This window comes from Tympanuchus pallidicinctus, unplaced genomic scaffold, assembly GCF_026119805.1.
Source record: "Tympanuchus pallidicinctus isolate F22 unplaced genomic scaffold, pur_lepc_1.0 scaffold26, whole genome shotgun sequence".
Taxonomy (NCBI): Eukaryota; Metazoa; Chordata; class Aves; order Galliformes; family Phasianidae; genus Tympanuchus; species Tympanuchus pallidicinctus.
In genome coordinates this window covers 4,582,160-4,606,336 of record NW_026294743.1, presented here as the reverse complement: position 1 = coordinate 4,606,336, position 24,177 = coordinate 4,582,160, and the positions used below count along the sequence as shown (strand labels likewise).

At 49.4% G+C, this 24,177-nt stretch overlaps 2 protein-coding genes across 8 annotated transcripts in view; one reads left to right on the top strand and one right to left on the bottom strand.

Moving 5' to 3' along the window:
* Nucleotides 1-1,008: 1,008 nt before the first annotated feature.
* On the top strand, nt 1,009-7,636 carry MGST2 (microsomal glutathione S-transferase 2). The gene is made up of 5 exons (XM_052690084.1): nt 1,009-1,146; nt 2,555-2,654; nt 3,503-3,573; nt 4,769-4,850; nt 7,482-7,636. The coding sequence occupies exons 1-5, from the start codon at nt 1,089-1,091 to the stop codon at nt 7,612-7,614; spliced, it is 444 nt and encodes a 147-aa protein (XP_052546044.1). The 5' UTR covers nt 1,009-1,088; the 3' UTR covers nt 7,615-7,636.
* Nucleotides 7,637-9,849: 2,213 nt separating this feature from the next.
* Nucleotides 9,850-24,177, bottom strand: part of MAML3 (mastermind like transcriptional coactivator 3) — a 242,708-nt gene continuing 228,380 nt past the window's right edge. For 6 of the 7 annotated variants that reach the window (XM_052690045.1, XM_052690044.1, XM_052690046.1 and 3 more), the window contains 3 exons: nt 18,566-18,808; nt 16,472-16,559; nt 9,850-13,120 (listed from right to left, as the gene is read on the bottom strand). In XM_052690045.1, coding sequence (XP_052546005.1) covers nt 12,129-13,120; nt 16,472-16,559; nt 18,566-18,808 — 1,323 coding nt within the window. In that variant the 3' untranslated portion in view covers nt 9,850-12,128. The remainder of the gene's footprint in view (nt 13,121-16,471; nt 16,560-18,565; nt 18,809-24,177) is intronic. The other variant, XM_052690043.1, reaches the window with a different exon arrangement.

Sequence of the window (24,177 nt, the reverse complement as noted above, 5' to 3'; positions counted from 1 at the left end):
GCTTTAAAACCTTCTCAGCTGACCAGAAACACAGAGAAACCGTCTTGTCAGAAAGCCAACCCCAAACTACCACAGGAACAGTAGCTGAAGTGCATGAATCGGCAATTAAGAGTTACTAAGTTCAAACATCCAACTGCTGTTATTAAGCATATCTTCTGTTCTAATCTTTAAAAAGAACAACGTGCTGAATTAACGCACAAGAAATCAAATTTGGCACGCTAAGGTAGCTGATGTAAAGGCGCTGTTGCCTGAGCCATTGCAATTAGCCTGATGGACTGAAGCCAACAAAATACCCCCCTCGATGTCAGTCAGAAACAAAGCAGATGGGTGATCCTGGAGTCACAAGAAACACGACGCTGGTTTTGTTCTGGTTCTGGGATCGCAGAGGCAAACAACACCGAGCTCCCCGATGGTTAAAGCTAGCTGGCAAAAAAGCCTTGAGAGGATCTCTCCTAATCTTAGGCCGAGGCGTAAACTATGGGAAATGCACAACAGATGGTAAAATGAGAAGTTTTTCTTTCTTTCTCAGTTGTTTTACCCTTCGAATTACCCCAAACAACTCCTCGTGGCATGCAAGCTATTTGAGGTTGAGAGGCTTCGCGTCATCTCTAACAGCCTTAAGTTGTACCCGTTGGGCAAAACCCAGAAATCAAGCACAGGGCCAGGACAAAGCCAGCTCCCCTCCCCACCTGCTGCACCTGCTGCTTTCTTTAGAGCGGCACTACCCCACAGGCCCGTGCAAGCGGCGAACAAAAAGTCTTCACCCCCAAAGAGATTACAGCTTGAAGGCTAAGACATAAAAGAACAGCTGAATGCACAGAGGCAGGCAGGGCTGGTTTTGTTCTCTCTGTGTTTTCACACAGGCAAAGGCAGGCAGAGCTGGCTGACTGCATTTGAACTTTTCGTGAGCAAAAAAACCGGCTGTAACTTCGCACTCGTTTCAGAAAGGCAGACATTTTTCATCCCAAGGCAGCCCTTTGTCGCAATACTGGAAAACCCTGCAGTTCCCCCACCCACCGAGTTCCTTATTGCTCTCTAGAGCTCCCTGCCCCACTTGCACACTGCACACACTGGGAGCTGCCGGGAACATGGCTGGTGACTTAGCTCTGCTCGCTGTCGTGTCTCTGCTTTCTGCCCTCCAGCAAGGTAGTTCCCCAGGGGCTGGGAGGCTGGGGTTCGGGGAGGTTTCCTCCTGTTCTGCAGCACTGGAAATTATTTTAGAACCAACTGGCTGCCCTGTAACTTTAACTTCTTGTGACTGATTAGACTTCTCCCGGAAGAGCACTGTTTGCCCACTGTGCAGCAGCCCGGGAGGGAGCTGGCAAGGTGGGACAGGCTACTTTTCCTTCTAGGAGAAACGCGTTTCTTTTCAATTCTGTTTGGTTTGCGGGCTTGCTGGAATCACGCTATTGTGAGAGCCTGCAGCTATCTGTGAAGTTACCTAACAGCCGCGCCATGTTTTGGTTTCGATTCTTATTTATGCAGCTACTCAACTGAAAACCTCAAAAAGGGAGAGTTGCTTTGTCAGATCGAGTACATCAATGCCGGACTGAAAGCACTGCTTCCTGAAATAGACAGACACGTGCTTCAGCATCTGAAAGGAAAGAGGAAAGTGAACCTTTATACCAGGCAGCAATAATAGAGATATTCTGCAGCATGTCCCCCTCAGTGCATTTCTCTAAGATATGCAAAATACCTTAAATATCTAAAATATGCACTTCACGGCTGCTGGCACACTGCAGAGAACCAAAGAGGTGGGCCGGTCTGTGACATCCCTTCTGCTGTGCTTGCTGTGGTTCCGTTGGTGACTGTGGGAGCATTTTTAGTGCTTGTAATGATTTGCTTTGAGATACGCTGTAGTTGTGCTTGACACAGGAGTGCGAAGGGTTAAAGCCAAACCAAAGCACATTAACCAGAAGCCTTGTGCCTTTGGAAAACTCCACAAATTGTTTAGACCTTGAAAGGGGGAAGAGGAAATACATACCTTCTTCCTTGTGGTGGTGAATCCGTATTAGCTAAACCCGGTTAAAATCACCAGCGGGTCAGGATAACTCCAGCCCAAGCTGAGCTGTTCATTTGATGTAAAACATTGCAGCTCGGTTTACTCCCAGCACGTGCTGCAGTACAGGTGAACCAACACAGATGAACTGCTGTGAGTCCAGCTGAGCGCCGTGTTGCCTGACCTCAACGTGGTGGTAGGGCTGAGGTAGGGCTGCGGCAGCACCGCTGCTGTAGGCCTGGGCTGTGCGGGTCGAGGACTCGGCTATTCGGTTCCTAAATAGTGTCAGTGAATAGTGAAAGGGGAAAAATACATTTCTGAAACAGCAGTTTTGCAATTTTCTCCCCTTTCTCAAGAATAAGCCGCACTTGAAGGTGTGACCTGAACTTCTGCAGGGAAAAAAACAGTTTTAGCTAGTAGCCGTCTGATTAAAAAAGCCAAAGGACAATGATTGCTTTAAAAAATAAATAAAAAAATGTGTTAGAGACTCAACTGAACCGTTCTTCCTAAATGAGAAGAACCGTGCAATCCACAAGCCCTTATTTTTGCTTACAGCTCGTTTTGCTCGGCTGGTGGGAAAATCAAGAATGAAGCACAAGGTCTTGCCCCCGGCTGTCACTGGAGCTCCAGAATTTGAAAGAACATTTCGTGCACAGTAAGTCCTGACACCACGGAGATGGTGGCAATGAATAACAATTCAATCTGGAAGAGAAGCGAAAACATTACCTTCAGATATTACATTTGTAATTGCATCCTCTGCTCAGAAAAAAATGAAAAAAGAATGAAAAGAATGCTTTTCAAATGGTGAGGATATTATTTTATGACAATGGGGTACGTCCAGCTAATTTAAAAGTCCCCATTTGAATTCTGATAAAGATGGGCCATCAGATCCCCCAATCCTCAGCAAAGGCTCAGAACTGGTTGGCAGCACCTTACAGAACTCAGTGTGCTGGCATGAAAACTGACGATGCTGACGAAGACATTACGGTCCTAATCGTAAGAAAATCCATAGCGTGCTGCTTGTGCCTGGCTGCACTTTGTAAAGGCACTTGGCCTCAGCGGAGCAACCTGGACTGCCTGCATGTGGTTCTGTGCCTCCTCCTGCAGTCCTGAAGGATCTGGCTGAAGTCCTGCTGACCCACAAAACGCGCTCGCTGAGCAGGCAGATAAGCAGTCAACACCATATCTTTGTGCTTGAACTCCTGCCTGCTCCTGCTGTACTGCTCCCTTGAGTTAAGATAATGGTTAAGCACTTCCTTGTAGGTGGGATACAAAACCTTAAATACGAGGAGACATTTGAAATCGGTTGTATTTATACTGAGATTACAAGAAGGGGATGTTTAAGAGCACCTAAGGCTGGCTTGAGCATGCTCCCGCTGAATTCAAGAGCATTAACTTTGGTGGGAACAAAGTGAGGCCAAAGCTGATTCTCCTTAAAAAAATCTCTCTCACCCATGGTCCTTTCCCTTTCCAGAATAACTTCATGTCAAATTTATCCCACAGACAAAACTGCGCAGAGTTTTACCCCATATTCCAGACTCTCCTCTGGATCGCAGGATGGTTTTGCAATCAAGGTAAGGAGTTCTTGCTACCTATGGGACTGCAAAGACGTAAAAATCAGCTTTATTGGGAGGTAGAATTATGCAGGCCTCCTTTTGCCTTCCCTTCATTGCGTTGCCTTACCCTAGTCATCCTGAAGGAAGGCTCGAAGGCTCTGCAGTGAAGCGCCATGACAAAACAGTCACGGCATTTCACACAGCCCCACCAGCTTTCGCTTTTCTTGCACATCACAGAGCAGCGACATGGCACACTCCTCATTCACAGAAAACCCACTGAGGATTTTCCGGGCAGAAAAGGCAACTCCCAGATGTTTCCCACTAACAATTACATGCGCATTATAGGGCAGTTCTCACAGGACATCAAACACAGCTATGGTCCCTTGTTCATTCGGGGACATGGCGCTAAGCACCGAAGAGCAGTCAGCACACAACATCTCCAGCCACGCATGGTTACTGTCCCTCAGGTATGTGGGCAGACTTGTTAAAATCTGTTGTGTTTCTCACATACCTACGCAGGCTGGCATTTTGGCATTAAAAAAAAAAAAACAACCAAAAACCAAAAAACAAACATTTCATTCTGGGGCTCCCTTACAGACAGATTCCCATCTCCATTACACTGAGATGAATCCGGAGCAGCTCCACTGCTGCTGGATGTCAGATGGTTCGTGTGCTCCTAAGCAGATATTTGAGTCAGGGAAGATGCATGCTGTCATATATAAGGGGAGAACTACTTTAACTCCACTTTAAGTCACTTTTACAGCAACTCCCACAGGCGTGTATGCAGGAATTAATCCAGAGCAGAGAAAAAGCTGTCCTCCCTAATATTTGTGCGGTTGGAAAGGACACCAAATTCACTGGCACTGCTTAGTGCTGGGCAATGCAAGTGGCCGCACAGCCTGCTCCATCCATCAGAATTATCTTCATGCTTTTCCCACAGGGAGATCGGAAAGTTGACGTGCACTACAGCTTTCTCTCCTGTCCTTGGATAAAAGCTGCTATATAAATGCAAAGCAGGTTACTAACAACATAAATAAGATTCTCTTTCCTAAAACAAACATTGCCCTTGAACACGAACTGCCGTAATGATACCAAGTGACAGCTGGGTCAAGCCAAAGTGCTGCAGCCCATTGCCCAGTTCCTGGGACAGCCCCCAGATAACTAAAACGACTGTCTGCAACTGCCCTCACGTTTCCCATTACTTGTTTCTTAGAACTAGCCTCCTTGCTGGGCCTGCTGTACATGTACGCTCGCCACAAGTACTTCCACGGCTATGCGGAGTCTGCATCAAAAAGGTAAGGAGCTGCGTGCAGGTTACAGACCCCAGCTGTAGCCTGAGCTGGGCTGGGAGCCAAGGCCTGGCAATTGAGTGCAACGTGTACAGCGTGCCAGCAAGAGAGCTGAAGCAAAGGTCCTGGGGGAGGAGGGCTGGCTGTGACAGGGGAGCCTTGGGGTAAGGTGTGCACGCGCTGCAGGTGATGGGAGGAAAGGTTTGATGCCCACCTCACAGGGGCCTGCTTTGTGCCGAGCGGACGGGCAACCGCACTCAGAGGGCCAAAGGCAGAAGCAGCTCTGCAGCTTCTTGTGAAGCAGGCAAGGCACACACAGCACCGGCTTGTCTGCTGCTTCATTTTTCCTCAGCTTATCACAACAAGAACCTTTACCCATACAAAGTGCACTCGCAGAAGCAAACGCATCTGTCCTTGTAGGCTGATAAACTTTGACCAAATAGATAAGAGGCACAGCTTCAGATAAGTGTATGTTAATGAATGTAAATGCATTGCATGTAGCGACATGAATCCTGCTACAACAAACACACGCATCAGCAGAACACCCCTCTGGTGTGCAGGCACACTCCAACACGCCGCTTCTTGTTTTGCTGAAGGCACAGCACTACCTGCTGTTTCCTGACCCAGGGCTCCCACTAAGAGATGCAGTGGCCCAAACGATACAGAGAGCACTGACCAGAAGACTGGTGACTATTAAGGAAGTCTAGGGAGCAGAGCCTTCGAAACAAATGAACAAGGAGAGCACAGCACACTTTCATTCAACAAACTAAAAAACAAACAAAAAAGAACCAAAACCAAATCTTTCCCATGCTTTACTTCAGCACTCTGGGCTTAAAAAATCACCCTTACAAGGATGCCCAAGGATAGCAGCTTGCTTCGTTATCAGACAGAGCCTTATCCCCTCGTGCAACTGAAACTGAGGAGGTCTTACACTCACCGTTTTTAAACCCTTGTTTTGCACACCCCATATGGGGAGGCTGTATGTATCAAGCCTCTAGGCACCAGTGAGGTTCTCAGGCTCCACAGGCAGCTGCTGAATACCCAACCATTGCACTTCTGTAGGCATGGGCAATAATGGACTATAAACCCAAGTCCAGCAAGCTCCTCAGATATCTTTCCAGTGCTTATGCAACGGCCTGTCCTCACTCGCTCTGCCTGCAGAAATCAATCCTCCAGCAACTCCCAGTATCTGCCTACCTGACCAGAGTCCGCTCCAAGGCAGCCAAGAGCAAAGAAGAGTGCATGCTGTTATTGTGTGCCAGCCACACGCTGCGCTTCAGGGCTGAAGAGCTCTCCAAGCACTCCCTGAGATTTCTACTTTAAAATCACAGAATGGCTCGGGTTGGGAGGGATCTCAAGGAATGTGTGTGGGTCTGGCAAAGGTCAAGTCAGGACCCTGAACTTTGGGAGAGCAAAATTCAGGCTGCTTAAGGAACTGTTGGATGAGATCTCCTGGGAAGCTGTCCTTAGAGACAAAGGAGTGAAAGAAAGCTGGCCGCTCTTTAAAGATGCCTTTCTGAGAGTGCAAAAGCTCTCCATCCCCCACAATAAGACAGCAGTCAGGGGAGGGAGGAAGCCCACATGGCTTGGCAGGGACCTGCTGTAAGAGACCGTACCAGCTGTGGAAACAAGGGCATGTCACCTGGGGAAAATACAGGGATGCTGTCTGGACCTGCGGAGAGGGGATTAGGAAAGCCACGGTGCGGATGAAACTGAAGCTGGTGAGAGACGTTAAAAATAGCAAGAAAGGGATTCTATGGATACGATGGCCAGATCAGGCAGGCGAAAGAGAGCTTATCTCCTTTGGTAAATGAGAAAGGAGAACTGGCTATGACAGATACGGAGAAGGCTGCGGTACTCAATGAGGGGTGTTGGAACTTGATGATCCTTGGGGTCCCTTCCATCCCAGGCCATTCTGTGATTCTATGACCTCAAAGCCCATCCAGCTTCAAACCCCTTCCATGGGCAGGGCTGCCACCCCCAAATCAGGCTGCCCAGGACGCCATCCAACTCGGCCTTAAGCATCTCCATAGATGGGGCACACCCAGCTTCTCTGGGCAGCCTGTTTCAGCACCTCACCATCCCCACATGCCAACTATACACTAGATGGAGTCTCATAAGGGCAAAGAGATGGACATTCACCTCCCTTGATGTGCTGTCCATGCTTAATAACATTATTTTTGAAAAAAGTATTCTGATCCTCTCCCAGCACGAACGAGTGCCCTGATAGGTGAGTTTTAGGAATATATTGTTCCTTTTCAGTCCGGTAACACGGGACTCTCTTCAAGTCAAAGTAATAACCAAAAGCAGACCTCCCAGCTCAGCAGAGAGTATCTGACAAAGATGCCTCCTTGGGATGAAGTAGTTCACATCAGAAAAAGTTCTCAAATTCACGTAAGTATCAAGGAACACTGGGGGAAGTGTGTTCCTCTAGAAGGCCATTAGGAATCACTTTCCTCCCTAGCACACGTGACATGCGGGAATGGTTCTACTGCCGAAACACCCGAGGTGTTGTTCCGACAGTGATCCTTTCCACCGAGCACGGCTCCTCTTAACTGAGGTAGACAGGCAGCTGGTTTCACTGCAAACACACCGTGTACAGCTCGTAACAGCTTTTTTTCTGCTTCCTACTTCTAGGTTAACGGGTTTTTTTTTGAGTCTGATAGTTCTGGCTTGCTTGGCAATCCTTGGTGCAGCTGGGATCGTTAACAGCTTTACGGATGAATACCTGGGCTTCAACATTGGGAAGAAATTACATAAATTGTTCTGAGTACTTTAAAACAAAATAAAACCCCCAAGTAAATAAAACCCACAAGCTCTCCCTGGACACCAAGATGATGATAAGTTGTATGTAAATGAGGAATCAGAATTCTCCATTAGCATTCCACTGCAACATTAAACGTTGTGCTTTTTCTGAGCTGTTTACACTTGCTCCTTTCCCTGTGCTCCTGAAAAGAATTTGCTAAGACAGAACGGTGCATCGCATTGGCGTTCTCCATTTACACGGTCTGTCTTCCTATGCAGTACTGCAAACTCAAAACAAATCGCAAAAACCCAAAACCCATTAATTCACCAAGTAACTCGGCTCCAACTGACACTGCAAGCAACAGCCCGCCTTACCAGCATCCTCTGGCTTTGTCGATGCCTCTGAAGCCTTCCTTCACTCTTCTTCACTCCCGGCAGCAGCAGCCATCCTGCACGACGGGGCGCTCTAATGCTCTGGAACTACAGAGAAGTGAAGACCATGACCGACTGTTTTGGTAGATCGTGATAATTCAAAGGACTTTGGCAATGCTGGATGCATTCACGCTACAGCCAGCAGGCAGAAGTTCTCTCTGCTGTGCCTGGTGCACAGTTCCACCAAACTGCATGTTGATAGTTCTGCTCAGTCAAGTCTACATAATGAACACTTACTGTCTTCCTAGAAGTCCACTCGGGTTGGCAACCTGAGTACTAGTGAGCATTGGCTTGGGTTCATCGGCACCTTTCACACAAAAAAGGGGGATGCAGTGCATGTGCAGAAGTTTGGCCCTCCCAGATGCTGTAATGTGACTTAAAGGCATACCTTAGTGGCTGCAAGTGGTGACAGGGGATGGGGCAGTTGAAATAATAAAACAAAGTGTGTACACAGGGGTGGGACTTGAGGGCAACAGCAGCTGCTGAGCTCAGAGGACAGATCACGGGGGTGAGCAGGCAAGAGCTGACACAGTGGTAGAAAAGGCAATTCTCTGGCACGTGGTTCCAGGGAAAAAGCAGAACAGAGACAACAGCCACAGAAGTCACTGGGAATTCTTCCACAGCTTCCCTCTGACAGGCAAAAGGACAGCGAATCTACCTGCCAGTGATGCCTTGAGGCAGTCGCGGGCAGCAAGGAAAAGAAGGCAGGTGTCTCAATCACACATCAGGCTTGAAACACGTAATAGAGGAGACCCAAAGGCTGCTAGTAGTGTTCATGTAGGTCCTTGCTTCTGAAATTATTCTGCACTAAGCTCACCTGTTGAAATGCATTGGCATGCTTATGGATAGCTACCCTTTCCCCTCTACCCCAGGGGAAGGAAGAGGCAACACAGGGACAGATACATGCGCCAAGAAAGGTGGATGTAAGGCTGCCAAGTGCCACATAGTAGCACAAGCTGTAATACTGTGGGATACATGAGGCCTCAGCTGCTCAGAGCTGCATTTACCTTAGCACCGGACTGACATGAGGAGAAGAGGGCGACTCACCTTAAGGTCTGTACTTGGACCAAGCCAGACCGGCAGCTCAAACACACAGGGCTTCTGTAAGCTGCACTAGCTTGAAGCACCCAGTGTGTGCTTCACTATGACTCCGCTGGGGGGGGAACAGGAGAGAGACGTGCCAAGCCTTGAAAGCTGCACAACATGCTTGTCTTACACAGGTCATGTAAATACAACAAGCCCGTACGCACTTACCAAAGGGTTTCTGACCACAAAACCTCACAGTGGAGCAGCAGGTTGGGGAGCTGCTGTGAACACGCCTTTCCCTCGCTTCCCCAACTCATCTGTCTACCTCCTACATCCAACCCCACGTCTCTCTCCTTCCCTCCCATTTCACCTCTCCAGAGCACAGCTGCAGCACTCCAACACCTTTCACCCCGTGTCTCCCCAAAAGCATTTCCTTCCTGCACGCAGCAGTCACTGAGACCGAGAGATGCTGCCTCTGGCGGTGGCATAATGAAGGATCAGCTCACCTGTAGCAACCGCTCCAGTACAGAGTACAAGAAACCTTGTCTCACAACACCTGGAAGTAAGCAGAGCCTTCCTTGCTCTTATGAAAGGGACAGAAGGGCCTCAGAGCAATAGCACACAGCTGAGCTGCCGGCCCCAGCAGCTCACTGCACTCACCTGCGCTTGCTGCCCGCCTGGTAACCGACATCTGGGGCAGCGTCACAGGAGCGCCGCAGGAGCAGAGGGCTGAGAGGTGATCTCACAGACCAGCCTTGCATATGACTCAGATAACCATCTTTTATTTTATTCGTTTGCTTGGTGTTTCTTTTTTTTTTTTTCTTTTCTTTTTTTCTTTAAAAGTGGTATGTTAACATCAGCTTTTTTTTCTACATTTTCAGAGCTCTGTACAGGTCTTAAAAGGAAATAAGCAATGCTTAATGTACAAAGTAAAAACAGAAAACTAGAAAAATCTGAATAAAATGGAGCAAGTTGCCATCAGGGATACAGTACAAATTAGTAATCAGACATCATCTGAAGTGCAATACCACTGCAGGAAGGATGAGTTAAGGAATGAAATAAAAATACTCTATTTTAAACAAACAGTATATATATATATTTTTATATGTATATATTTTACAGATAGTAGACCCAGTGATATCTGTAGAATTGTAAAAACATATTTACAAATAACTTTTTTTTTTTTTTTTTTTTTTTTTTTAATATTACATATACATCAGCACCATAGTAAGGAGGAGAAAAAAAAAAAAAAAACCAACCAAAAAACCTCAAATCTATTAAAATCTACGTCTAGTACTTGGTCCCAGTACGGAGTATTTGGAGGAAGCTTTGCAAAGACAACAGCTCGCTGCTGGCCACCGTCCACACGCAGAGCTGCTCTTCCCAGTGGCCCGCCTGTGCCCCCACGCTGCTCCCTTGCCCCTGTCCCTCAGGGGGCTGCCACTGTGGGCTGTCCCTTCCCTCACGCTCGTCCCCACAAGAGTCGTCTGCCCGCGGCGTGGCTGTGGGCTGAGAACTTTGGCTGCTGCTCTCGCTCGCTGCGCTGGGGCCTGACCCGGCTCCTGCTGCAGTAGCGGACAGGCAAACCTCTGCCATCCTTGGCAGCGACCGGAATGAGACCTCGTGCTGTGCTTCAGAATGGGGTAAGCGTGACCCACCCCAGTGGGCAGCTCTCAGCTGAGGCAGGTTTTGGAGGGCAGCTCTCCTTGGCTCGGGCCCCGGCTGCATCAGGCAATCAGAATGGCCAGCGTCTCTGTGGAAGACGGATCACCCCTTCACTGCAGTGCTCTCGGCACCGGTCCACACAGTGGAAATAGACAGTGGAGACGGTGATACGTCACTGTTACCTAAAAGCATATTTAGGCAGACTCGATGTTTTTGATGCCTAAATCCGCTATTTTAGCCATTCATTCATGCTGTTCACTGTAGTCCTTCCTTGGCTCCCACTTTTCAAATACTGCAGTGAATGTTATTCCAGCAAACAAAGGAGGTTAGACCACCGCTTGCTTAAAACAGAAGACCAGGTGGCACTAAATGTCAGGTTGAGAGCCCATGCACACCAACCTGCTGAGCCTGCGTTTTGCAATATGAGAGGAGGAACTCGTTCCTGCTTGCCAGACCCTCCCCGCACATCTTCTCCTTCCTGCCTTCTGATCTCCTTCCTGCCCCTTTGTGAAGAAAAGCGCAGTGACTTTAGTTTCTTTTACACTGACAGATGGGAGGGGGATGTATGAAAACATACCGGGGAGGGAGGAGAGACAGGGACCTCCTTAGGACTTTCGCTGGTGTCCCCTCGTGCCTTCGCATCTCTCTCAGCTCTGTTCTGCAACCCGGGCACGCAAAGTGCTCTGACAGGGAAGCACTACTGCAAGTCCCTTGGGGACTAAATAGCTCCTTACACAACCCACTCCCTAAAGCCATCTCCAGCAGTGATCCAGTAATCACACTGTCCTCACTGCGCAACCACATTCACGTTCTGTTACACTCCTACTGGATTTTTATCACTCTGCAGTGAAAATGGTGACCCCTCTGTGACTGTTTAGGTTTGTCACATGTACGCCCCTTGCAGCAGTCCAGAGCCTGGCCACGGTTCGCCGAGGCCTGCCGACACCAAGGCTGGTTGTGCGTGGTCATCGGTGGGCTTCTTCGGGCTTCCATCTGCTACCCTGAAAGCCGCGGCCTTCGCAGTTACGTGAGGTGGGACACATCGGGGCTAGCCCATACTGCTGTGCAAGGAAACCTCATTTCAGCAGAGAAAGACCACCCTGTTCCCTTTCAGAGGCATCAGCTGGCTTTTCCAGTTTCCCCATCCTGCCCTGCACCCACGCAGCAGGTGCTGCCACGCAGTGGAGACTGCCTGTGGAAGTCTTGTGATACCAATGTTCTCAGCATCACCCGAACCTTCCCAAGTTGGCTACAGATCAGCTCGATTTGCACGATTAAATACAAAAGAAAACAAACGAAAGAACCCAAACCAATTCAAACAAAAAACCCCAACGATCCGAGGATGGGGAGCGCATCCAACCCTCTCTTTGATTTCTTCAAACGGAACAACCCAAACTCCAGACTATACAAGCCCATTCACTGGGGGTTTCCGAACAACTCATCGAGTTCTTGTATCCACTCATCCCCTGGTCCGCTCTTGACGATGGAGTCCACGAGGTCTGCGCCCTCTGCTAAACTGGAGAACGAGCCCCCAGCTCCTTCGTTACTGTAGCTGTAAGATATGTCCTGAGTGGGATTCCTCTCATAGGCCTGGCCTTGGCTGCTCGGAGCAAAGCTACCACCTGGCATCTGCTGCGCGGAAGGCTGGCTAAAACCAGACATGGTGGGGACCCCCTGGCTTATTGCAGGCATCACCATCGGCCTGGCCTGGCTGGTTCCCTGCTGCCCGGGCAGCGGCTGCAGCAACTGTCTCCCCATTGCCGGGTTCAGGGCTCTCACTGTTCCGCTCGTGTCCACAACTGTCTGGTTGAGTCCCTGTGGGAAATGCTGCTTGGGCAGCCGAGGCTGCCCAGACTGCATTGGATACGCCGTGCCGTTATTGAAAGGCCCAATTTCGCCGCTAGTCCTTCCGGGTATACCTTGCAAGCCTCGCTGCTGCCAGTTCTGCGTTCCCTGAGGGACGGTTCCCATCAGGCTCTGAAGCCGTGGTGCTTGCGGCCTGGGTAAGACCTGGCCCACCGCTCCTTTCATCTGCTGTTGATGCTGGGGAAGAGCAGAGTTTACGAGCATGTTCTGACCAAAACTGCTGACCATTCCCACCACTTGTCCAGAGGCAGTCTGCCTCGTTCCCTGGCCTGCGTTATGCGCCATGTTCATGCTGCTTTGGTTTGGGTGCTGCAACATTTGGCTCATCCCTGTGCTCATGCTGTACATTCCCGGCTGGCTGGAGGAGGCGTTGCTGTAAGGAGCCATGCCCAGGTCTGACTGGCCCACCGTGGTGGGCAGCGTGCTCGGGTTCTGGGAGGGACCCATTGCCATCATGCTCGTGCTCTGGGCCATCATTCGGGACGTCCTCATGCTCTGGAGCGCTGCTTGGTTTCTTGCAGCTGCTATGTCCTGGGGAGAACCTGTGCCAGAAAGGGAGCAAGGTGAGAAAAAACATGATCCTGTAAATCTTACACAAATCAACACGTCTGTGCTGACAAGAGAATCTGTAGGAGCCTCCTGCACGACAGCGGGATTTCAGTTTGCTGTGCTTTTCCAGTGAATAAATTACTGTTTCACATGAAGGCTGGCAGAGAACTAGAAGGTTACCTGTCCTTGGGAGACGTACTTGCAGCCTAATGGTAGCCGCATCTCAGAGGTGATGCGTTCTGCGCACTGCTGTGACTGCAGCCTTGGCGCTGCCCTGCCAAATCCCCACTTCTCAGAGCTGAGAGGCAGCACAGCTGAGTGCTGCCCCAACCAGGAATCACTGATCGAGTTACGTATTGCATTTGTGAAGTGGGACACCGCTCCGCAGAGCGCTGTCGATACAGGCCAGCAGCTTCATTTCCCATCAGGCCTGAAGCAAGGCTGGCAAGGTGAAAAGGCCAACAGGTTACTCACTAAGTAATTTTCAATTATGACAGCCTGGGGATTTGTACCCAAAGGGATCTGTGGCTTTGGATTTTTGCAGCAGTGTGATTCCTTCCACGTGTGACGTGCCATTACAGCCACGGTTACTTCCCTGCTAACGAGCTGCTCATGCTGCACAGCCGCTGGGGCAGCGGGGCTAACACAGGCCCATCTTTCCGTTACTTTGCTGTGGCCAACAAGTAGTTATTTCTGCACTGACCTAGGAGGAAAAGCCTTCTTTCAAAAGTAAAATCTTTTTTTTTTGTTTGCGTGCCATTTTCCACAGGCCCGGGGATGATGCTCGCCCCGCTCCGTGCACTAGTTACTCCCTCAGACTTGTGAAAGCTGCACAGCACTGTGATCAGAAGTACTTAACCTTCTTCAGATACACCTGGTTCAGCTTCTAGCAAGCAGATGAGAATGCTTCCACTGGCCTTCAATTGAAACCAAAAGCTGAACTCGAGTTATCTGCTTGAAGCTCCCTTTTAAATATCTCCATTGTCTTTCAGAAGTAAGCCTTGAAAATGGAAATGTCAGACTCAGAAGACCAATCAATGTTTTAATAGCTCAGGAGGCATAAATGAATGGATTTTCTTTACCATTGTTACTGATTAAGTCTATGGAAAGAAGAAAAATTGTTTTTTTGTGGACATTTAAAGCAAGGAAAGTGTATTAGTGAATCAATATGATAAGCACATTTTAGTCCTCCTTAGGCCGGTGATGGGAAACCAGAAAATCCTAACCTTGTTAAATTCCACACCGTGGCAGAGAACTGGACCGCGCTCGTGTCCCTTTGAGGGGTGGGGGAGCTATTGATTTTTGGGAAGCCAATACGCTGCTGTATTTACTATCTTTATTTAAAAACAATTACCGGAGCTCTGATTGTGCCACGGGTTCACTGTGGTTTTGAGTCAATACCGCACCGAACGAAATAAAACCCTCGGCAGGCAGAGCTCCGGGAGCAAGATGCTCACAATTACTCCAGCTCAAATATCTCTAAATGCGAGAAAAAAAGTTGCTCTAAGAGTCATAAATTGTACAACAAAATCAGGATGCTCTTAAATCAGCCCCTACCTGATGTCTCTCGGCGGCAGACAACGTACCTAAATGTCTGTGGAGACCAGAGAATGGTAGGCCCTGCTATTTCTGTTGGCCACATTCCCATGAGAAATGGCTATGAACAACTGAAGTGTCGCTCCCATAGCGACACACGCGATGCAGCAAATGCCTGCATCTCTTTTTCCCTGCAGCGGGACAAGCTTCAGGAGGATGCTCGTAGCTGAGCTCTCCAACATATACATAAACGGAGCATCCAGTAGCCTGAAGAGAGTCCATCTGGACCTTACTTGCAGAGGGCAAATGTACCAGCAGCTTTTACTTCATCCACGCTACCAATTAAACTGTTTTTTTCAGTGACTGGCACTCGGGTCCCCTTGAGGCTTTTTTTAAAATGTAGGCCATCTCCTTCCTCCACGGTTGCAAGATACCTCTTCCTACAGCCATTCCAGCCATTGCTGACGAGGACAGTAATGCTAAAAACCTGTAGTGCACCTCTTGCCATCTATGAACTGCAAACAGCAGCTGCAAACTTCCAAAGGAGTCAGCAGAACTGAGTGGCTCACTCCTTGCCTCTGGGAGCTGCTGCGCCTGGCGGGAGAGGCAGGGCTTCAGGCAAGCAGCAGTTAAAGGGGAGATGCAGCAGATTTGAAGATTTTGGGCCATCTTCCGGTCTCCGTCCCACATAACCCACTGCACTGGATTACAGTATTGTGACTAAACAGAAAAAAAAAAAGGTGCAATATTTATATTTAAATTGGCTCATTTATGAAAATGAATTCCTCGCTCTGTCACATTAGCCTAAACTCTCTTTTGCATTTCTTTTAAATCATACATACGAAGGCAAGGTTTCAAAAAAGCATTGACACAGAAAAGACTTTACATACGCTTCTCAAATAATGCGTGAGAGTGCACACATACATTTTGATTTTGCAAACAAGTTATTGGGAAAGAATTCACTTCGTACAGAATTAATGCTGCCAAAATCGAGAATGGGGAGGCAATTAGAAAGAGCCACACTGCTGTCTGTCAGCAGAAGCTTTGGCTGTCTGCTCGCTTCCTGAGTACCAGAACTGCAGTGTGCTCGCCTGCCTCGTTTCTGTCGCAGTTTTGTGACACTGTGGTGGATATGCAACACAAGGACATGCTGGTTCTATGTATATTCAGAATCCACGGCTAGCGAAGGCATTCGAGCCGATGAACTGCACTAAAAAAGCTCAGAATGAACCTTTTTCCTAAACCAAAACGAGTACCCTCATATTCCCCAATCATTAGTGAGCACAGCAAAATAATCCCTGTTTTGTGAGCTCATTGCAGAAATCTCCATTTTCACCTCCGATATTTCACTATACTTCTCACACCTGACTCCTGTCAGACACTACTGCTGGTCCTTCCCCAGATGAAGATGACCTCTGTGAAATTCCCTGCTCATCAAATTAAATAAAGTAGGACATGAAGAAGAGTAAAACCAGGATACAGCGAGAGATGCTGGCTGGAAAAAAAAAAGAACGATGAGAGTGAAGGCAAACATGATGAATCCACTGAACCCAGGAATCAAGCAGGCAAAACACATGTCAAATACAGAATACAGCTTTGGCTGAGTGAAACAAAAGGAAACACGACCGAACATTCCAAGCTGGGCATTCCCCTTTAGTGAAGTCTATGGTACGTGCAAGTGTACAACAGCCCACCTTACTATTCTGCCACACTGCTTAGCTCCTTGCATTCACAAAATGCAGATTTTCCTACGCCTGCTCCGGAGGCGTATTTTGTCTCCACAACAGGAAAAAGAATGTGACTTTTACCTTGGAACTGATTGACCTGTGGCACTGGATATGGGCTCCGCTGTTGCTGCAGATGCTGCCGAGGCAAATGTGACTGCTGCTGCAACTGCTGAAAATGAATGAGGGAAAGAAAGCAGAAGTGAAAAAGATGATTAATTAATTAGTGAGCTGGAAAGAGGCTGGTGACAAAAGTGCTGCAGCAGAACTGCAGCGTTCCTTATCTAGCAAGCTGTTTTGGAGAGACAAGTAGAGACATTTGAAGAATCCTCCTGAGAGTACTTGGGCTACTCAACACACAGACTCCTTCTGCTTCAGAAAGGAGTAAGCACTGAGGCTAACATCACCTCTCCTCATTTACAAGCACTTCATCTTGACCTCTAAGCAGCAAACTGAACTGTCCTCGGGCTGGATGGGAAGGGAGAGATCTGAGATACCTCTTCTCACCCAGCTCTGAGCGCTGCTGTATGCGCACACCCTTTCCCTCCCCCAGCTCTGACAAGACCTATATATATAGACAGGAATACATATATTTTAATATATGTGTATATAAATGAATATATTTTACCATACATATAATTAATATATATATTCCTATATGTATAGTCCTTGTGCAAGACTGCAGCCCACCTCTGCACAACCAAAGCGCCCAGCTGCAAGGGACAGTGCCTCCTAATCTGAGCCCTGTATCCCAAGACCATTGCCTAGCCAGACCAGAAACAGCTACTAAGGCACATTTCCTCTTCCTCATGCTATCCGGGGAGCTGGCCATCACAAAATGCCCCCGACCCTTAGTCCAGCCCATGCTGGTCCTCTGTGCTTTTTTTTTCTGTGGATACTCAGGCATCCAAAACAGAATCAAGGGTTGATTATAAAAACAGAGAGCATGTCTATCAGAGCTTTCAAGGCCCTGGATATACTTGACTGAGCAGTTACTACAGTGACACTTCTCGTTGCTTCATCTGCACCGGTACAGATGCTTTGTCACAAACCAGGGCTGAGGAACAAAGGAAAGAGAATGGCAAAGACAGAAAGGAAGCAAATACTAATCCTGATGTTTATAAATGCACATGACGTATGATAAAAAAGATCAAGGGAACTTTATTAGGCCCAAAGCACTCACGAGCTAGGAGCTTATGGGCTGTGCCTTTTAGCCTTGCCTTCAGCATCCAAGTCAGTGACTGGCTCTTGGGTTTATACAAGTGAATTGGCCTGGTCCACGCAGAGGGAATATTAATGTGTCACTGCTCTACACTTGTTCCCTCTGAAACCATTCATGCATCTTCATAGGATCACAGAATCACAGAATGGTTTAGGTTGGAAGGGCCCTTTAAGATCATCTAGTTCCAATCCCCCTGCTACAGGCAGGGACACCTCCTTCTAGACCAGGTTGCTTATAGCCTCATTCAGCCTGACCTTGAACACCTGCAGGGAGGGAGCATCCACAGCCTCACTGGGCAACCTGTTCCAGTGTCTCGTCACTCTAAAAGAAAGACTTTCTTCCTAGCGTCTAGTCTAAATTTACCCTCTTCCATCAGTAACCATCAGTACTTCTGTGGTTATACGGCATGCACAAGTTCTAACTCAAAGTGGCACCCAGGTCTTAAACTGTATTTCCCCTAGCAAGAGAGACACTGCTGAGCTTAGACTCACCTATCAGAACATTTTCTAGGTGAAGCAGGGGACTGCAAGTTTAACTGAGGTGTGAGCTTGCAGTAACTGAACAGTGTGACTTTCTGCTGGCTTTTCTGTTGGGTTTCCTTTAAATTGCATCTGAATTAAACACGCATAAGACAAGACCATTTAGACCAGGTAACGTAATGTCTGTACTGTAAAAGTGTAGAGCTATGGGAATTGGTGTCAGGCTTGAATGTCACAGCTTCACACTGCCACTGCTGGGGTTGTGCCACTGCTCCCCGACTTCAGCCCGCAGTTCCCAACCTCTCCCTGAGGCTAGCATGACTGCTTGCAGTGTTTGTGTGATAAAACAGAGTAAAGAACTGATCTGGGAGATCAGAGAGAAAACTGCTGAAGGTGAAAGGAAGGGCTGTGCTGCACTGTCTGTAGCACTTTCCGTCTCACACCAGCTGCAGAACCTGAGACAAACAGACACCGTACCTGCTCTGCTAAGATCTGCTGCTGTTGCTGCCTCTGCTCTCTTAGGAACTGCTGCTTCTGCTGCTCTATCACGTGCAGCTGGGCTCTCTGCTCGATCAGCATCTGCTTCATGATGGCCGCTTGCGGCTGGTTGCCCAGGAAGGCCCCCCCTGAGCTCGTGCCTGTGACCACGCTGCTGGCTCCTGGTGGGACAGAGGGCTGCATAGGTGCTGTGCTCCGGGACAGTCCCACCTGGTGCTGCTCCTGTGTGGAGAGAGGGAGAAGGGCTCGTTACTGAGGGTGCTCTGCGTGTAGGGAAGCTAGGGCTCATTAACACTGAGCGCCGGGGCTGTGGGCGAGGGCTGGAGCTTGGAGAAAGCGGGAAAACTGGGCAAATGCTGGTGTCTTGTGGCCTCAATGTCTGCTGCAGGGACACGGGCAGGTTTCTCGCACCAGAACCTGGAGCTCCAGGCCCCCTCTGATAAGGCAGGAGCACTTCACGACTCATCAGTGGTAAGAAAAGAAAACGGGGTGTGAGGTTTATTTGCGCTCAAGATAAGCAATCTCTGAGCAATGGGCTCAGGAGCCAGCGTTTGAGGCGCACAGAGAAGAACACCGTGAGCCAGCAGCCCTCATTTCCACTGTACTGCACCAGAATCTCAGGATTTAACCACATCACACGTTTATCCGAGACTCCATCCCACCAGGACAAAGAGCTTGTAGCTGGAAGGATGCGGGCCACGTGATGCCACAGAAACCTATTCCTAACATCACCCTGCTCTCCCCCGCCATCAGACCCCATCTCCTCCGCACCTCCCCGCGGTGCTGCTGGGAGCGGCGAGTTGCCAGCAGGGGCCGCTGCCCGCCCGCTGCCACGGCTCGGCTCGGCTCGGCTCGGCTCGGCTCGGCTCGGCTGGGCACCGAGCGCCGAGGCCAGGCCAGGAGCGCTGCCATGGCCCGCGCTCCCGTACCCAGGAGCTGCGAGCTGCCAGCAGCAGAGGTGGAGGGTTCCTCTTACCACGTAATGCCGTGGTGTGGGGCGAACTCGCTGGCAGGGAAAAGCAAACTATTCTTCAGCCAGGAAACAAGAAGAAATCCAATTTGCTCACATCTCCACTTTACACAGAGCGTCCCTGAAGGGCTCTCTGCTGAAAGGCAGCTTCTCAGCGTTGAGCTTCTGTCTCTGTTGAACTCGTGCCCCGGTTTGACAGTTCCCCGCTGCTCCCCGCTCCCTTCTCACACAGCACCTCACCGCCTGCTCCAACATCTCCTAGCTCAGGGACATGAGGTAAGGGCTCCATCCTGCCCCCCTGCCCTCCCCTCACCCCACTGAAGTCATCGAGCTGAAGATTGCATAACTGATGCACAGAGCTATCTTGTGTTACACTGGGAGACGGGCCAACTGCTTCCATTTATAGACAACAGCAATGCCACGCTGCCAAAGAACCTTTGCTGCAGCTACAACAAGGGAAAGGCGGAAAGGAAAACCAGGAGCCAGAAGGCTCGCTGTGCTGTAACATCAGCAGGAGCTGCCCCGCGCCCTTGGGGCCGCAGCCCACTTCAACACAGTCTCACAGCAGAGCGGCCATCCGGCGCTCACACACACCGAGGGCGCAGTGCCCCACGGCAGCAGCGTGCAGAGGGGCTCAGGGCCGTATTGCCTTAGGGCTGCAGAAGGCAGAGAGCTCTGCAAGACACCCCTGCAGCTGACAGCCCGCACAGCAGCTGGAGGAAATGTGAAGATTAGCACCAAGGTGTTACTTCCAGGGCTGTGTGTTCGGCCATTTCTAGGCGCAGGACTTTGCCTATTCGTAATGAAAACTTCCTGCTTCCAGCTTTAATAACAGATTTAAAGCCAGGCCTTTTTCATCAAGCCAGAACACCACTCCCCCCCCCCCCCCCCGCTTTCCATCTTTTTTGGCCAAAGCTCTTCTCAAAACAGTGATGAAAGGCCCCGCTGACATCACCAGGAGCAGCGCAGGGCTGTGTGTCCTGAAGCAGGAGCAGGGCAGCAGGGCCCCGCCAGCTCTTCCGCACGAGCACCTCTGCAGTGGGCGCTGCTGCACCAAGCGTGCCCACTTCCCAGATCATCCATCCTGACCCTGCTCTTTGCTCTCCTCTCTCTGGCAACTGGCACCGCTGCCTTGCTACCCTCCGAACACCCCCACCAGTCCCAGGGAAGCGACGCCTGTTGGCCCCTTCCTGCAGTATGACTCAGAGTGTGACTCAGGCTGCCGTGACTCCAGACAGATTTTTGGGGATGCACAGCAGCGAGGGGACAGCCCCGCTCCTTCCCCCGGGCCTGTGTCACTTGTGCGCCTGTGTGTGGGGGTGCCCTGCATGGCAGTACATACGTATGCACGAGGGTGGACTACTGTGGGGACCCAGCTGCCTTGGCAGTGCCTGAGAGGGAGCTGCCCGCTGCTGGCAATTGGTCCTTGGTTAAGCACAAATCTCATGTTCTTCAAATGTATTTCTGGGGATCAGCCGGAGTGATGGATCCTTCTCAGGAGTTTGGGGTGATGCGTGTGTATGTACGGTTATGCACATTTAACATCAGTGGAACTGAAAGCAATGGTAAAGTGAAGCAGTGGATGGAACCTGAGCTTGCTGTGCATTCTGCGTGATGTGAACTAATGCAATCCTTCAATGCGCAAGCAGCAACAGAGCAAACAGAAGCCAGAAGGTGGCTTATCCTGCGTACTGCATTAGAGGAACGACACTAGAAAGATGTGTGCAATCAGATGTCTACATTTTCAAGTCAGAGCACAAAAAGAAGAAACAAAAATGATTTCAGGCAGAAAGTGCCTTCCAGTGAAGGACTTCAAGAGCTCAATCATTCAGCTTACCACAAAGAAAACAGAGATGCTTTGACCACGGCGTGTAAAAACACCTTCACGAGGGAACGAATCTTTTAAAGAGCCCTTTTATCCACTGAAGGCGGCAAAACCAGATACAAGGGCTGGAAGCCAAAGACGGATTCAAATCAGAAAGAAGAATCAAATTCTTAGGCCATGATTTCATTACCCAGCAGAAATGGCAAGTCTCTGCTGTTTGATGCCTCCTAAGACAAAAGCCTTTCCGGGTAAACACAACTATGTACTGCAACCTACAGGTCTGTGATGGACAAGGCGCTGCTGACCTCACCTCCACGCACTCTGAGCTTCTGCTTGCTGGCAGCAAAAATGTTACTAGATTTCTGTACACTCCATCACAAGAAAACTTACTGCATACCCAGTGTTTCTGGAGTAACCTACAAACACGTTCCTGTATTCCCCCAGAAATACTTCTATTAAATTCCTGTACTGTTGTCACTTTCTGTGTCTGGCAGGGATCTTAATCCCTGTCTAAATCTGGCTGCCCAAGCGCAGCCACCTTCAGCAGATAGGTGCCATCTGACTGACTGAGGGAGTTACAAATCCATTCACTTCTGACTTTGCCTCACATGAGCCAGCATGCAGGACGAAGGGACGGGCCAAACTGCTTTGTGACTGCACCCACCAGCAGACCGCCTCACCCTCATCCTCTGTCATCCATCCCAGGGAGGGGCTACAAACCTCTCCTCTCCCTGGGTCCCCGGTTGCCATGGCCTTTCAAATAGTATCTGAGCGAACAAGATCACTCTGACGTTTGATGCCAGACCTCTGCATGCAGCCCATTTGTTTTCCTTTCACCTCCCTTCCCCTGCGTCTCTCCTCCCCCCGTTTTCGATACGCTTTGCTCTTGCCGCAGAACAAACAGTATCTGCCAGACTATCACTTCGGTGTACGTGTTAGCTCATCAGAGGGACTAAGTTCTTTATTTCTAGCAACAAAGTACACAACAAAGGATCTGAAAATGAGCAAGTGTTTTCCTAACACCGTTTAGGGGCTAAAGACTTATGCAGGCCCTCAGCAGCGCCCACACGGCCACCACAGCCTGCAATCCTGCTTGGGAGTAGCGTCACGGTGTGTCCCTGCTGCCCCACATGGGCATAGAGCTCCCTCAGGAGCCAGTGCTCGTGGCTGTGGTTGGGAGCAATGCAGCGATGGCTGCGCTGACCCCAAGGCCAGAGCCTGTTGGAAATGGCAGCACTAAAGGTTTTAGCTTTAATCAATGCCCGCTTCGAGTCCATCTGGAGCAGAAGGGAGGAGAGCTAATGCGAAACACAAGGATAATTATGGCTAGAGAGCCCTTGAGAAGGGGGAGAGAAGAAAAATGGAAGATGAAAGCAGGCAAACGGTTTAAACAAACAGTCACACAGGGCCAATGAAAAGGGGAAACAGAGGGAAAATGACACAATAAAAATAAATGCTGTAAGAGAATAGCACATACAGAGACTGAGAAAACACAGATATAAGGAAAAGATGCTCTAAAGAAGTTTTCAAGCAGCAAACGCTAAACCGCAACCCGGCTGTCCCTTCTGCTCCGATGTCCCCAGCCCACGTCACATTATCACCTCGCACCCCACAGAGGCATTTCACAGCCCAGCTCCAGCTCATGCCTGGCAGGAGCTGCCTGGTGGCTCTTCTAGATGCTTGCAGAGTTTGGTTGTTTTTGTTTTCCTCTTGGTGAAATTTTGCTCGTTCTCCCCTCAGCTGTTTTGTTTGAGGATAAACAAAGGTATTTTTTCACGCTTAAGGACATTTCTCAGATCCTTTCCTCTGTGCTGTGATAAATGAGATCTCTTTCATTTTTAGCAAAAACAAACTTGGCACTGGTGTTGATCCTCAGCAAGAAGCATGTAATTTGCCAAGCCCAAACGAATCCTGGCTGAGAAATAAACACACCGGGCCATATGCTCTCCTTCCCCTACACAGAAGGCAACTTACCTCAAAAATTGGTAAGAGGCTGCAGTTGCCCCATGTTGTTGTTCTGCCAAGGCAAAAAGAAATCCTCAGAGAACTTCAGCGCAAAGGTTTGGGGCTCTCACAAAATCTCTCCTGCATCTTCCCCACCCTGTAGGTGACTCTCTGGCTTTGCGTTTGCACAAATGGGGTCAGGGAGTGCATATGCTCACAGTACCGCTGCATTATCCTTATCAGTATTTCCTGGCACTGCTTCATTTGCAAGTGAACAACCCACACAGCCCAACTGTTCCTTCTGCAGCCCCCTCCCCGTCTCATTCACAGCGTGCCCACATGGCAGCAAGATCACATCCCGTAAGGGCCTCAATGAAGCAAGGACCCTTTTCAGTTCCCCCTTGCTTCGCTGAATCGCTATGGGAAAAGCCACGTATGTAGGAAACACAGAAACAGCCCACCAGCTTTCAGTGGATTTAAGCAGACGGCACGTGTGATGGCTAAAAGCACCAAAACAGACACACGGATACTTGTGATGACCTGTACAATTCATGCATAAATTCCAGGATCGTCTCCTGTCAGACACCAACACAGAGAGCTGGAGGAACTCTCATCCCTGAATGCAGGTACTTGTCCATGCAGCTTACCTGCAGGTGGTATTTCGCTCTAAAATCGAGAACCCAAACGTATCTGGCAAGACCAAAGTCCACTGCTGCTGCCCAGCAAAGCCATGCTGTCTTCGCAGTGGTTCCAAATAACTCACTCGAGGTGCCTGGGACGGCATGCCAGTCCTGGGATTTTATGAGCTACTTCTTTCAGCATCCTTGAACCAAGGCTGCCCATCACCCAGTT

Bases quoted from the DNA above. Each gene is read 5' to 3' on its own strand.
- MGST2 (XM_052690084.1), top strand. From the start codon at position 1,089: ATGGCTGGTGACTTAGCTCTGCTCGCTGTCGTGTCTCTGCTTTCTGCC. The intron at 1,147-2,554 runs GTAGTTCCCCAG...TTTTGCTTACAG, and splicing joins GCTTTCTGCCCTCCAGCAAG to CTCGTTTTGCTCGGCTGGTG. The intron at 4,851-7,481 runs GTAAGGAGCTGC...TCCTACTTCTAG, and splicing joins GCGGAGTCTGCATCAAAAAG to GTTAACGGGTTTTTTTTTGA.